This window comes from Artemia sp. Qi Xiang Cuo, chromosome 5, assembly GCF_049724085.1.
Source record: "Artemia sp. Qi Xiang Cuo chromosome 5, ASM4972408v1, whole genome shotgun sequence".
Classification (NCBI taxonomy): Eukaryota; Metazoa; Arthropoda; class Branchiopoda; order Anostraca; family Artemiidae; genus Artemia; species Artemia sp. Qi Xiang Cuo.
The window spans coordinates 18,440,066-18,455,831 of record NC_142798.1 but is presented as its reverse complement, the minus strand read 5'-3'; the positions used below and the strand labels follow the sequence as shown (position 1 = coordinate 18,455,831).

General features: G+C 35.4%; 1 protein-coding gene across 1 annotated transcript in view; it reads left to right on the top strand.

The window, feature by feature from the left end:
- The first annotated feature begins 4,153 nt into the window (after window positions 1–4,153).
- Window positions 4,154–15,766, top strand: part of RagA-B (Ras-related GTP binding A/B) — a 56,876-nt gene continuing 45,263 nt past the window's right edge. The window contains exon 1 of the mRNA XM_089089388.1: window positions 4,154–4,330. Within this exon, the coding sequence (XP_088945514.1) occupies window positions 4,216–4,330 (115 nt within the window). The 5' untranslated portion in view covers window positions 4,154–4,215. The remainder of the gene's footprint in view (window positions 4,331–15,766) is intronic.

Sequence of the window (15,766 nt, the reverse complement as noted above, 5' to 3'; positions counted from 1 at the left end):
CAGGTATGACCCGCTTTCTTGCAGGAAACGCAAAACATAGCACGAGCCCATTTTTCTGCATCGTCCTTTTTGGAGACGTGGTTAGGCGCACCACATCTAGAACCGATAATGATATTGATGTCCTCAGCCGCTAGGTTACCTTGGTTAGGCCGCGGGTTGCAGCGATAAGGTAAGAAGCGGAATTCTTCAGTGGTAAATTTTTCGAAATAGATCTTCACAAAGTCCTTAAGAAATTTATCCCAATCCAATCGACAGCTGAAAAATACTTTGAACGTACGGGAACTGCTAAGCTGTTCAGGCTTCGTAGCTCTGGGGATCAATGCAGTTAGCTCATCCGATGATGCATCAGAGAGGACTCGTTTCACTGCACCAATATAGTTAGGGCTCTTTATGGCAGCAGAAATCTGCGGCTGGTTGGTCTTGATTGACTCAACAATGGATTCAGGTGTGTTTTTCGAACGAATCACTAGTTTCCAGTCCGATTTGACTTTCCGCAATTCAGATATGTCACTAGTATCCGCACATACTGAATTTACTAACCTCTTCCTAGCACTCGGGGTATCAAGCGACTCGGGCAGATTTTTCAGTACGATTGCATAGGAGGGCTTATCAGGCTGGTTTTAAGCGCTTGGTCATTCGATCGGTTTGTTGGGATTAATAGCAAAATGGTTCTTAATAACTCGAGACAATTCATTCACCTTAATAGCTACGGTCGCTACAGTAGCTTCACTAGTAGCTGAGACTGAGCAGGGAGAATCAGTAACAAAGGTCGGCAATTTGGTCTTCTTGGCTTGAGCTTGGTCAATCCATCTGCAAATGTCCGTAAAATTCTCTTCATCCTTTGCGTGAGTTTTAAAGCGTGTTGTAAACTGCATTAGTTGATGGAGCGATTCTTTTGCTTTCAGAATTTCTTCTGGTGTGAAAAAGCCGACGCCTGTATCAATTATTCCCTCCAGTTTTTCTCCTCTTTCCATACTACGGCTCACGAAGTTCAACACAGTATTCAAGAATAATTTGTCCTCCATTTCCGTCGACATCCCGAAAACAACGCGGTACTGTCGAAGCACCTTGAGAAAAGGTTGATAATTGCTTACAAGATTTGTGTAATAAAATCTTCTATTGGCAGCCTCCAATCGGCAACACTGAGCTAAAATAATTGTTCCCAGGGGAAATCACAGTGGTCAAAATAAACAAACCATAGATAAGCCGATTATAAAAAGTCTTCAAATAAGTGTCCACTGGGAAATTACTCACAGTGTAAAACAGGGTTTTATCCAAAAAAGAGTTCTTTACACCATAAGCTCTAGATCAAGACTGAACCGACTCGCTCCTTACTTACAGTTCGTTACCAGGAACTGCATAAAAAGGACATATTTTGCAAATTTATGACATAAAATAGAATATTTTCACGCTGGATATATTTTTTGTAAAAAAAAATGTCATTTTTCATCAAATCAGTATTAAAACTAGCCTACTTGTCTAGCACTAAATTTATTTAAATACTTATTTTCTACTAAATTCGTACAAAAGTCATTTTTTTCACAAACTTTATTATTTTTCGGATTTGCTTGCTCTTTACTATAGACAATAATCTGCAAATACTCTTGAAATTCTTTAAAAGTTTGTATTCTTTAATCCATAAACGATTTAATTTCTCCTTGCTATTACGTTACAGTCAAGATAATAGACAAGCAGGCACCTTTTTAGTTAAAAATCACTTCTGGGTTCCAATAGTCAAGCAAACACATATATCTATTTATCAAGTATTACTAACTGAAAATGAAAAGTTAGCAAAAAGAAAAAAAAATTAGATTCTTGATGATCTGGAATCAATTTTGATATCAATAGAAATACCAAAAAATTAACTTATTGTGCTGATTCCAAATATATAATATTTTTTAAGTATAGTGTTACCCATTAGTGGGCCTTTGGAGATTTGCGAAATTTTCGAAAAAGGTGAAAAACACCCCATAAAAGTAAAAAAAAAATTAATGGAAATCACGCCATCAGATTCAGCGTATCAGAGAACCCCACTGTAGAGGTTCCAAGCTCTTTTCTTTAAAAATAAAATTTTATAATGTTTGCCAGAAGAAGCATCACGGATTCGTGTTTATTTGTTGTTGTTGCTTTATCCAGAGGTGATCATCTCAAACCAATGGTACTAGAATTTCGTAAGAGGGCTTGTTCAAACGAAAATAAAAGATCTAGTATCCTTTTTAAGTGACCAACAAATTGGAGGACAACTAGCCTGATCAAAATTTTGAGATAGCCATTTTGTTCATTATGGTTGAAAGGTACAATAGATATGTCTTTGGAGATGAAATGACCCCTCGGAACCACCAGAGGAAGGGCCGCAAGGTATGCAATTTGCCATTGTTTACATATAGTATTTGTTATAGGGAAGTATACCAACATTTTCCAAGGGAGGAAGGAGATCTTTTGGGGGTGGATTTTCTATAGGGAGAATTTCCCATTGGGATAGAAGTTTCCGGAGGGGGAAACTTTACATGGGGGGTATTTACCAGAATTTGTATACAGAATGTTTGTTATTTGTCTTTTTTCTCGTTGTTGATCCCATTGTACGTGTAAAGACACTCTGAAGGAACTCTCAGGGGGAAGTTTTCAGCGGAGTTGGAATTCTCTTGGGTTTTTTTTTGGCGGGGGGGATTTTCCACAGGAGAAATTTTCATGGGGGAATTATCACCAGGAGAAATTCCTCCATGGAAAATTTCTGGGGGATAAACTTTCCAGGGGGGGGGTGTTTTCCAAACAGGGATATTTCCCAATGACCTTAACAGGTATCAGAAACTAAATGAATACAAGTTTTTCTTCAAATAAAAGTATGGCAAGGAGTATTTTTCAGGCAGAATCGTAAGCAAAAAATTTTCAGGGAAGGATTCGCAGTAGGGATGGAATTGTCCGGGTGTAATTTTCTGTCAGAAGAATTTTACATGGGAAGCACTTTCTACAGAAAAATGTTTCGTGAGGAATTTTTCCACAGAGGGGATGGATTTCCTGGGATTATCTAAAAAACGATCAGAAATAAATACAAAAACTAGTTTTTTCTACCGAAAATAAGGAGTGACATTAAAACTTAAAACGTACAGAAGTTATTCCGTATATGACGGGGGCCACTCGTTCCTCAATACCCCCCTCTCTACGCTAATGCCTGACCTTTTATCTAATTTTTAAAGAGCGATTCTTGAAATATAAGGGCTGTTCCACCCTTGGAGTAAGTCTCTCAACTCCTCCCTTGACGGAGAGGGGTGGAGCCACCCCCTCCACACACGTATTCTTTCCCTAGATGCATCTAACATAAATTTTGTGAAAGATGGTCCAAAGAACATATGACAATGCCCTCAGCGTTTACGCAACCCATAAGAGCCCTGGGACAAGGGTTGTAAGTTATGCCCCAGGGTCATATAAGGTTTTATGGAATGGGTAGTCGTATAAACTCCAGATGGGGCTCATTTAATTGAAGTTTAGTGCCCTTTATAAAAGTCAAAACTGATTTGAGGGCACCCCCCCTTGTCTATCAGTTCCAAAAACCAGCATTCAATCGGAATTTGTAGACATCTATTTTGTTCAGCATTGTCCAAAGGTCGAGTAATTATGCCTTTGGGGATGTAACCCCCCTGATTGAAGGGCAACCCAGCTTACCTAGGACTCCGCAACGTGGCTTGATTCCTGGATTGTACCTTATGACCTGCGTAAGAAATACTCTGAATGGCAAAAAGCTACCATAAGAAGTGAAAATGCTGACCCTCATGTCAAACATACCTGTTAAGTGGAACTCTCGAAGGAAGATGAGTCTTAAGCTCCGACAATTAGTTTTTTTACTGTTTACATGTTTTTATGACTTTTGTGCTTTCACACCAGTTCATTTTTTATGGTTGAACTAAATGAATCTTTTATTTTTCATTATATTCGATGTTAACTGACCACTTTGAAAGAGGTTTACAAGTCGTAAAAAACTAGTATCTGAGATTTCAAGATGGACATATTATGGACATATTATAGACAAAATATGGACATAATTTGGCTGAAAAGGACACATTTTTGTATTCTCAAGGGACATGTTCATTGACCTAAAAGTTGGCAACTCTGATAACTGTTGAAAAATTGAAACATTAGCAGTAAATTTAAAATTTAGGAACGTTGCTAGTGGGCTAGCAAAGTTAGTTTAAAAAGATCTGCCTAAAACGATTTGTTAAGATGCAAAAGAAAAAAGTTTTACTGATGGGAAAAAGTGGCTCAGGAAAAACTAGTATGAGGTCAATAATATTTGCAAACTACATTGCCAGAGATACCAGAAGACTTGGAGCAACAAGTAAGTTTATACTGGCTAGTGCATTCAAAACTTTTATAGAAGATTGTTATGATAAAATTGTAGACAAGCTACTTTTTTCTATCTTGGAAAGGGTTTAGGTTAGGAAAATATATTTTTCAGTTACAAATCCAAGACCAAAAACATAGGCTACTCCAGGAAGGTATTGTCAAGCTACTATGTTAACCCTCTTCTGCTTCCTATGTTGTGTTAAATTTGGCTACTTGACAGGTATGTAGCCAAGCCTAAAGAATACCTTTAGTTTTCATCTGCAGCCCAAAATAAAGGCTTAAATGGGGTTTTAGCCTAGAATAGGCCTACTTCCTAACCATGGCCTAGGACAAGATGCCAAGTAATGTTGACAGCCAATCAATGTCTCAACAGTTAGGGTAAGACACCCAGTAGTCGGCCACCTGCCTATTCTCGGACAGAATCTTTTATACTAGGCTATTTTAATAACTAATTTACAATGAGATGTTTGTATGTCCAAGTTTAGGCAGAATTGTCACTTGTTAGTAAATTCAAAAATAGGAGGAACTGTACAAGTGAAACTATTTGAATTAGTAACCTACTTGTTCAGAAATTCTTCAGAAATTTTTTGATACAAAAATTAAGTTTCTAGGTGGTATAATACAGTAATTAGAGTAGTTTAAATGTCAAAAAGTTTTCAGAGTGATTAAAGTGTCCAACTACTGGGTGTCTTACCCTAAATCACTGTAGAAAACATCACACAATGCCTTTTCTTATTCTCTTTCATAGTTCAATAATCATTTCTGAGGGAAATTCTATTTTGAGTCCTTAATGGGGCCCCAGAAGACAAAATAGGCCATAGTAGGCTAACCAAAAGTAAAAAAAAAATTTCAAAAAAATAGCTAGTGAAAAAAAATTGCCAGGTAAATTTCTAGGTGGCACTATAATTTAGCTAGGATGAAAGTGAAACATCATTTGATGTCCTTTTTTATGCTCTTACATAATAAAATAATTTATTATGTTGTAAATAACATATTGAGACCTTGAAGGGGCTCCAAAGGTATCTTATATTAATTATGAAAGAGCATAAAAACATCAAATGATGTTTTCACTTTCATCATAGCTAAATTATATGGCCCATTACAAATTTACCATGAACCCCTCACATCTTGTTACCAAAGAGGAATAAAGCATAACACATATTAAATATGTAGCCTAACCTAGGTACCTTTCCCTCCCCCTTAAACTCCAATAAACAACAGTTTAAATATTGTAAACACAATAACAAATTTCAAACTCTTGAAATTATTAGTTTATTGACTTACCTACAGGGACGTCTTTTTGGAAATACCAATTATCCTGTTTTTATGTATATATTCTTTCATTTTTATTCACATTTTAACAGAAAGCTGATTGTCTTCTGATTCTAAAATTGCAACTTTTATTGATTAATATTTATTTTGTACAAATATCAAATATACTTTTTTTCTTTCCAATTGCTTGTCAAAACAGAGACCATATTTTGAATTTATGATGACAAATTAATCCCATTGGGCTGGCTCCAGTGAGAGATGATTAGGTCTACACTTAGGTGATTGGGTCTTTACAGGTCTGTAGTAAAATAGGGGCAGTCCAAAAGCCCATCTCTATTTTTTTGGAATGCCAAAGAAAAGAGGTCTTTCCAAAAATGAAGTCTTTTACCCTAATTGTCTCCAAATACAGAGAGCTAATCTGGTTTTTGTCAGATCATACAGAGCAAACTTCTCAAGTGTGTTCTGTATAATACATAAGTACAAGACAATACTAAATTGTTCAGAGTAGGCTATATATTACCATCACAAGAGAGGGGATGGGAAATAGAAATTTTCAGTGGAAACAAATGTTATATTATGATTCAGGATGAAAATATACTTCTCAAAGACAATTCTATTTATTAGCTATCTCAATTATCTGTGAATCCAAAATTTACCCAAAATTCTGAATTTTCAGGGTCACTTCCAGCATAGCCCCATCCAGTTATCTAACCCAGCACTATAGACTGTACAAGGAAACCAGACATAGAGACCCATCAAACGGGTATTTGCTATCTAAATTAATTGCAAAGCATGATTTCTCAGTGTGTTTACAATACTTAAACTGTTGTTTTTTGAGGTTTAGGGGGGGAAGGTACCTAGGAGAGGTAAGGTTACATATTTAATATATGCTATGGTATACCCCCACCCCCCAATGTGCAAATATATATCCAAAAATTGTTTATAAAATATTATATGTTAATAATATTTTATTTCATTATAATTAAAAAAATTTTAATTATTTTGTGTATATTGACGGTTTATATATAATGCACCAGTACCCTTCATCCCTTACTTATCCCCTTAATTATTTTATATAAACCTCGTCTTTTTTTTTTTTAAATTTAATTTGATTATTTTTTATTATGAAAAATATTCTACTGAGAAACAAGGAAAATATAATAATTAAAACAAACAAATGACATTTTTGGATACAGCTTAGGTGTATATCCAGATATTAGCACATAAAGAGAGTTATACTAGATACAGTATACAACACATAAAGTTAGGATACAGTTATACTGGAAACAACTGTGACAATGCAATAACTAGAAATCTTCTAAATGTAATGTAGGCTAATTAAGTAGGATTTGTTTTATTATTGGACTAGCTTTTTGTTCATAAAAGAAATCTTAAACCAAAACTATCCACTGATAAGAAGTGGTGGCACTAAGATTGTTTACACCCCTGTGCACTAGATAATATTCTGCCACTTTTTTTTCAATTTGCCCCTAGAACTCTTTTCCCCTCATCCATAGTTTTAGGCACAAGTGAACCCATATCTGCTTTGTTGAGGCAGAGAAAAAAGAAGCAAAATCTTACCCTAATTCCTCTGTATTAAATTATTCCTTCCCTTGTCGTCGGATAAAAAACATTGGAGTTCTACTTTGAAGTCGGTCATTTTTTGGCTCAATCTGAGATAACAGAGAAATTGGCGATGACAAAATTTTGTCAACCAATCTCTCAAAACTGGCAGCTGGAAAACAAATGCAAACCAGTTTTTCACAACACCAGACTTCATTATGCCAAATTTGAGGGGGAGATTGCTTTCAGTGTTGCCAACAGGGTACAATTGTACTATTTTTGATACAATTTAGAGGTCCTGGTACAATGCAGTACATTGGGACTTTTTCAGTACAATCAAATTTTCTGTTATATATTGGTTTTGCTTGCTTCTTTTTTACTCAGATATGTGTTCCAAGTTTTATTTCATCAATATCTTTATCTTGTCATGGGAAGTTTTTTACCTGCTGTTCAGATGGTACAAAGTAGTCTCTTGTGGTAAAATTTTAGTCAGAGAACTGGTATAGTTTATTTCAAAGCATTGGCAATGCTGATTTCTTCTCTTTTTGTTGCGCTTGGTTAAGCTTACTGAGATGTAAACATCTTCTGATTCTGAACATCTTCTTTTGTTCTGAGCCACATGAAATATCATATTTGTCCTTTGAAAATAATTAAATAAAAGAAGTTTTTCAACTGAAAGTAAGGATCAACAGTAAAACTTAATACAAACATAAATTATTATATATATGACAGGGGTTGCCCCCTCCTCAGTACCTCGCTCTTTACGCTAAAGTTCAACTTTTTGTTCTGATTATTTAAGAATGACTCCTGATACACTAAGACCGTTTAATTAGAATAATAACCTTTTTACAAATTAGTTCATTACCACAAACTGTTTGATATCAACTTCTTACGGAATATTAAGAGGGACATCATTTTAATTTTTGTTTTGGGGCAGGATAGGGGGCGTTTCCCCCCAATATTCTCCCCTAGATTTTGGAAAATACCTTATTCTGGTATTTACATTGAAAACTGGCTGTTTTTGATATTTGCATTAAAATAATTGAAAAAAGCAACAAAATTGCCCTCTCCCTGCTATCTTTTGAAATGGCACCACTGAAAGTAGATAAAGTATATGAACTATGAAAAGAAAGTAAAATTAGCAACTACAACTCTTAAAGTAAGTTAGGATATACATAAAAAACTCTTCCTTTTGGCAGCTTTATAAAAAAATGGCAAGGCATACAGAAAAAGTAAGGGATATTGTACATATTTCAAGATTTGGGGGAATAGAGAGAGGGTTCCACCATCTAGGCAGTGGCGGCTATACCCTCTCTTGCTCACAGGGCAAAATAGCCTATTGATTACCCCCCCCCCCCTGTCTCTCAGAATTTTCAAGGCAAATGTTAAAAAAGAATTTCCTTAATTAAAAAAAAAATTTAATTTATTTAAATTTGACTTTTCTTACTTTAGCCTCTGCAAAATTATTAATTTCGACATCTAGTAAAATATAAACAGATTGAATACAAAATATTAAAAAAAAAACATTAAAATTAATCAAATTCGGTCTACTTACTTTTATTTTCAAGGAATGGTGGTGAAGATAATCAATGGTAAAAAAAATGAAAATTTTCGATTCAATTTATTTGTACTTTCTGCCAACTCTGCCCTCTACTTTATTTTAAATAAGTAAAATTTCAAAATTACAAAATGACTATAACCGTCACATTATGTATTAGAAATTTTGCATCCCTGAAATTTCTGACCCTGGAGCAAGTTCCCCCTCTGTCCCCCTAAAACCACCTCTGTATCTAGGCAACCCATGCTGCTATGATAGCGACTGGAAAAAAAACTGTTTGCCTAAACCATTGTGGCGAATTGCACTAAAATCTCAACTTAGAAGTTGAAAATGTAATATCGAACCATTCTCCTATTTCTAGATTCTTACAAAAAGATATAAAAAAAAGGATTTTTGTTCAAAAGTTTTAGAAACGTTTCAATTTTCCCAAATCAAGTGAAAATGACAGTGAAAACTAAAAAATGGGTGATATAGTGCCATAAGGGTAAAGATATACTAAAGAAAACTGACCTGTTTCCGCGGATGCTTGAATTGTCCCATATCAAATTACGCCCCTGGTTTTAGTCAAAATATAGATAGGAAATACAAATATTTTTTCTTCTAGATATGAATTGAATAATACGAAATTGTTTTCACAGTTTTCAGATGAAGAATCCAATCCATTAAATCACAATTTTTTATACCCAATAACAAGGCCACACCCAGTATTTTTTGGAGGGGGTTTTACTCAATTTTTTTTTTTGGGGGGGGGGGATGGGGGCTTACACAAAAAAAATAAAAAAAAGCATACATAATTTTTTTATGTCCATTTTTGTTACGTTAAAACACGTCAGACAAACATTTCGAGGGGGGTTCAAACCAAAAGATGAAATATAAAAAACGGCCGCATTATATTAAATACCTAACCAAAGTACCAACTCTACTAGGTCAACTATATATTAAATTACACCTTATTTTCCACTGACCCTAAGCTAGGAAAAAAAAAAAGTATTCAATTGAGCAAAATTATGTAAAACTCAAACCTCTACATCTTGTTACCAAAAAGGAATCGAGAAGGATTGTATATGTCAATGAATAGCTAAAAATCTAAGCTATGCATCAATATGGTTATTATTAAAATTATTTAAGATCAAACACTTGGAATTATTAGTTTATTGACTTACCTACAGGGACCTCTTTTTGGAAATACCAGTTATCCTATTTTGATATATATATATCCTTTTAGTGTTTTAGTTTTATTCACATATTAACAGAAAGCTGAGTTTCTTCTGATTCTAGAAATGTAACTTTTGTTGCTTGATATGTAATCCATAAATCACAAATGTTAAATATTATTTTTGTTTTCAATTGCTTTTCAACACAGAGACTGCATTTTTAATTTATGCTGACAAATTATTGGTGAAAATTTGACCAAGAAGGCAGGTTCTAATTACTTCCCTCACATTCCATCATGCTTTAGTAAAAAGGGGTGGTCCAAAAACCCATTGCTATTTTTCTGGAATGCCAAAGAACAGTGGTCTTTCCCAAAAAGAGGTCTTTTACTCTATGAAAATGAAATACTTTTGGGGCTCCTGTAAGGGCTCAAGAAGGAATATGCATCAGAAGTAATTATTTTATTATGAAAGAGCATAAAAAAGGCATCAAATGACATTTAATAGTAAAATGTTGTTTTGAAAACAAATTTTTAGGAGTTTTCTAAAAGACTCTGAAAACCCTCATAAATGGCATCAGGGTAAAACTTATGTATTTTAAGTAAGAAATTGGATTATCAATGCTTCTTGACTACTGAGGTCCTTGCATCAGCCCTGTAGTGTGTTGCTACAGCTGGATTTAATCTCTACCAAGCTGAGGTCAAACCTGCTGCAGTACCATAGGACCAGTAACCTCTTATGTATTTTTGAGAGGTCTCTAGCTCTTTTTGAAAATTCTTGCAAATTTGTTTTAAAAATAACATTTTAATATTAAGGCTAAGGAAAATAATAAGGCAGTTTTTTCTCACTATCCAGTTTTCATTATAAACATGTTTTTAAACTTTTGGTCATTTTAACTATTAACTCTTTTAGGGCTCAAAATGTAATTTAAACAGAAGCAATTATGAAATTATGAAAGAGCATTAAAAAAAGGCATTAAGTAAGAATTATGAAAGAGCATTAAGTAATGTACCGTAAACTGAGTAGACTTTGTACCACTTTCTGGGGTTTTTAGCTCACAAATTCTCTAATTTTGGACAGAAACAGCTAAAACTTTCAGAAAAGATGCAACTAAGTCTCTAGAAAACATGAAGTAATGAAAAAAAAAATTTTTGATTTTTTTTCTATCTTTTTTTTTTAATTGTTTATGGTCCAATCTCACCCCAATGGTCGGGGTGACATTGCACCAGCGTATCTTGCTAATGAGAAACCAAAGACGTGTGTAAACAGGGTTTACTTTGGTCCACAAACTTCATTTAAAAAAAAATTAGCATAAATTTGGCATTGATTCTGGAACTTTGGGATTAAAGTAACTTCTCATCTTCACATATAAAAATAGCATAAATTTGGCATTGATTCTGGAACTTTGGGATTAAAGTAACTTCTCATCTTCACATATAAAAACGCAAACTAAGCTAAATAAAATTTGACTGAAGAACAGAAACAATCTCAGAAGTCCACAAATATAAATCTGGTCAGCCTAGTTGAAGACACACCAGGAGCTGGCTCTGGCTCTTTGAGTATTTTCAGAATGTCGGTCACTGGGTATTCTTCAATATTGTCACGGTCAGGCCATTTCCAAATATTGGGTCTGACCATTTGCATTGACATGATTTTGAAACTTCTGTTCTTTTCTTCAATGATCATGCCAGGGAATTTCTCCCCTTCATAAACAAACTGAACATAATTTCCCACTTTCAGTTGAAGATTCTGGTTCAGACTATTAGTTGTATCACTGGTGCTCTTCCGCTTTTTTGCACAACTTTCCTTGCCCTGTTTTTCTAATATTCTGAGAAGCTCTTCTTCATCAGAGCTATCACCAGACTGTTCATTGGACATCCCGCCTGTACCGGTAATATCTTCAACCGAATAGCTTCTTCCAGCAGGGACGTTTACCTTTTTTCGTTTCGTAGTCTTTGCTGACTCATGTACGTGCCTTAGCTCCTTCAGATATTCTATCACAGTATTGTTCAAGACTCGAGTTGTGTTGATTGTTTATGCATTAAAGCATGAGGGAAGGGGCTGAAGAACTTTGTTTCTGTTCAGAGGATATATTCCACACTTTTTAAGACCACTTGTCATATTGTCTGTTCCATTTCCTTCTTCTAGACACTGTAGCACTTTTTTCAGCAATTTCGGAAAATCAGCCTTTCGTATGCCAACTGACGATCCATTCTTTTTGGTTTTGTACCTCAAAAGTATTTGTCACCATTTTATTTTCATTGGTCGAAAATATGCAAGATCTAAGGGTTGCATCAGATGCATTGAATTAGGCAGGAGTGAGATAAATGCAATGTTGTTCTCTTTGCAAGCCTTGAGAACATCAATGCTGATGCGGGATGAAAGGTTGTCAGAGATGACAACTTTTCTGCCTGGCTTTTTCTTTAAGACTGGCATGAGTAACCGAAGAAAGTAGTCTTCAAAGCAAGTCAGGTCAATCCAACCAGACTTGGTGCGATTATATCGAGAACCAGCTGGTCCTCCTTCGACCCAGGATGTCCACATCCCCTCACTTTTGTAAATCACATAAGGTGGCAGCAGTTCACCAGCAGCTGTCCCTGTTATCATGATCGTCGTTGAGGCTTTTGACGAATTTAGCACCCACTCTGGGTACTTTGAACCTCTTTTTGTCAGAATTTTTTTGAGCCTGGGTCGTTGGTTAAGTTTGTTTTGTCAAAATTGATTATATTACCTGGTGGAATGCTATCTAATTCCTTTTCAAGGTGGTCAAAGTAATTGTTGAGCACTTCAGGTCCAATCTGCACTCTTGTGTGCTTTATATTGCTTGCAAATCGTTCAGTTAAGTCATCATGTCTGAATATGAAACTCTTGGTCCACTCTTCTCCCGGCAGATTGTCTTTAAATTGCCTCACTTTCTTCCCAGTCCTGTCCAAATATGCCTTCACTAGATAGCAGAGGTCACTGCGGTCAAGAGGAAAGCTTGCCTCTGACATGGTGATCACAGTATGGACAAAATAACTTTCTTCTTGGGCAGACAGCTCGGTTGGGCCGCCAATTTTACCAGTATGCTGCTTATGAAGTTTGTTCATCAGGGTGGTTCGGGGTATTTTGTACTTTTTAGCTGCATGGCGTGTCGTCATACGGTTGTGCTGTATATCGCGTAATGCTTTTTCAAGTGTTTCTGTACTATAGTCAACATACCTCCGACTTCCTGGCTGTCTTTTGTGCTTGCGTGGCATCTTCAGCTCTTAACCTACAAAGAAAAGGCAAATGTTAGGTAAAGGTTGTGTTAGTACAAAGTTATACCATTTTGACTTCTGGAAATAACCATTTCCAGATTTTCTTCTCTCACTGGTCCTCATTCAGTGATAGGATTGATTTCTTTGAGTTTTTTTGCTGACAGCATGTCCAGGAACACGCTGACCTGAAAAAAAATAACACCATTCAATTGATAAGTCCAGAGCTGATGCAATTTGTAAAAGAAAGTAAAGTTTGCAAAAACTTCAATTGTAACACATTTTTTTTTAAGCCAAACAACTTAAGCAAATTCAAAAATAACTGGTGTAAGACTTTACCTTATGAACTTTCTTGCTTTAGAAAGAAAACTGGAACTCCAACTTATCAGATTTTGGAGCCCAAGCCATTTATATCTTTTTTTTTCAGCTTTGGTCCAAAGTTACCTCCTTGGTCCAAAGTGTACTCAGTTTACGGTATTCAGTTCATCCTAGCTAAATCATATGTAAACTACAAATTTCCCTGTAGGTTTATGTCATTTCTTTGAATTGGTATATCTTAAACTATTTCAGCCTCAATGGTAAAGGTCAGGACTAGTTGCTCTTCAGAATTAGACATCCTAGAACAAGAAGAGACACATTTATGATGGTGCTTTTAGTCTCATCTTTATAATTTTATTTGTATTTTTGGCAATACATCCCCAACCCCCTTCTAATGGTCTTATACAAAAAGATAACTAACCAAAACATGAAGGAATTCTTACTTTATAATATGTAGCAAGTACCAATAAATCACATTTCCTTGTGCTCCCCACTTTTATTTGTTTTTGAATCAGTTGTCATCAATTATTATGTTTTTTTTTCATATAGCCTAAGGCTATATGGGACCATTAGAGTTGGATAAGGATGAATTGTCTAAAATGTAAACAAAACTATGTAAATAAGCCTAAATTATCAATCTAAAAATATGTCTCTTTTTGTTCTAGGATGTCTCCTTCAGAAGAGCTGCTATTCTGGACCTTTACTGCCACATTTGATGCTAACAATCTTAAATGCTTTGATATTTAATAGTTGAGCCCATCACAAAAACCCACTAGTTTGACCCAATTTGACATATTCATTTGGTTTCCATTTATTTCTATATTCTGTAGGTTTAGTAATTTTTTTACTCTTATAATAATAATAATAATTTACTTTTTGACCCGCTAACATCAGTGGCGTAAATTCAGAAAAATTCTGGGGGGGGGGCAAGATTTTTGCCACCTCACGGAAGAAAATTTGCAAATTTTCACTTTTACTTTGTGAGGAAAGTAAAAAACTATGCTGATTATATTATGTTAAAAAAAAAGAAAAAGTTTGAATTGGTGAAAGTTTCTAATTCAGAGCGAGTGGATGGCTTGGAAAGAGCATTTCCTGCCGCGAAGTAGCGGATATTTTTGAAATATTATTAAAAACTGTATTATCCCTTATATTGGACCTCTTAGACTCCTTTTTAGGGAAGCAAATTACTTAAAAACATATATTGTTCTGTGAAGGATCTAAGCCAAAAAAGAAAATTTAGAATTAGGAAATGTCATTTTGTTTTGTTAAGAATTGAATTGAGTGAAGGCCTAGAACAGGGTTTTCTGGCGCGAAGCGCACTGGCGGAAATGAAAAAAAAACCTGGGGAGGGGCAAATTCAATGTCTCAATAGGCAGCCTCAAGTGGGTTGAATTAGCAAAAATCCAAGGGAGGGGGAAATCGAGCCAAATTAAGCGGTAGCCAACTTAAAATTATTTGGATAAAGTTTAGAACACAATTAGATATACAAAAATTCAAGTACATAAACACAATTAAGCAAATAAATCATAAATTTGTTTGCATCACCACTGAAGTGTCCAGAGAGAGCCACTATTCTAATGGGAAACGTCGTTGCTTCAGGGAAGCAAACTTGTCGACGGCAATGTTATAATCTATCTTTTTCGCTTTTTCCGGCTGGGTTGCTATAACTAACAACTCGCTATGTCGCTCATCAGTCATGGTTGTTCTGAAATATTTCTTAACCCTCTTAATCGTTGAAAAAAATCTCTCGTTAGAGGCAGTTGAAAGGGGGAGCGTCAAAGCAATTTCGAAAGCTTCCGAGATGACAGCAAAGGCGTCTTTTTTCATGTAGAGGTAGGCAAGAGCTTTTGATGGGCATTCTTGTTTCATCCTTTGTAAATAAGATTTTGCCAAGGCTATCTCCAACCCAAACTTCAACTCACTTACTAATAATGTAGAAAAGTCACGTACAAAGTCTTGTATTAGACATGCATCCAGGAACTTCGGGGAACTTGGCTCAAACGCTTCTAAGCCTTGGATTACTGAGGAGTTTTCACCAAACCTTTGTCTCAGCTCCGAAGTTACCCGGTTGACTATGAAGTTAAAAATGTCCGACCTATAAGTTTGAAAAATGTCACGATCCTCTTCTGTTCGATTTCTTGCTCTGGCACCGACAATGGTTTCGACATAAAAATCGAGAAGGCGTCTGCTTATAGCAACCGAGCGTCTAGGCTTTTCTATTTGGATTGAGAACTGCTTGCATAAGCTTTTCGTTGCTTCGACCATCTTAAACCAACGCTCTTCAGATCGGAGCTCTAGAAACTGTTGTTGAACTGCTTGAAGCCGAGAAT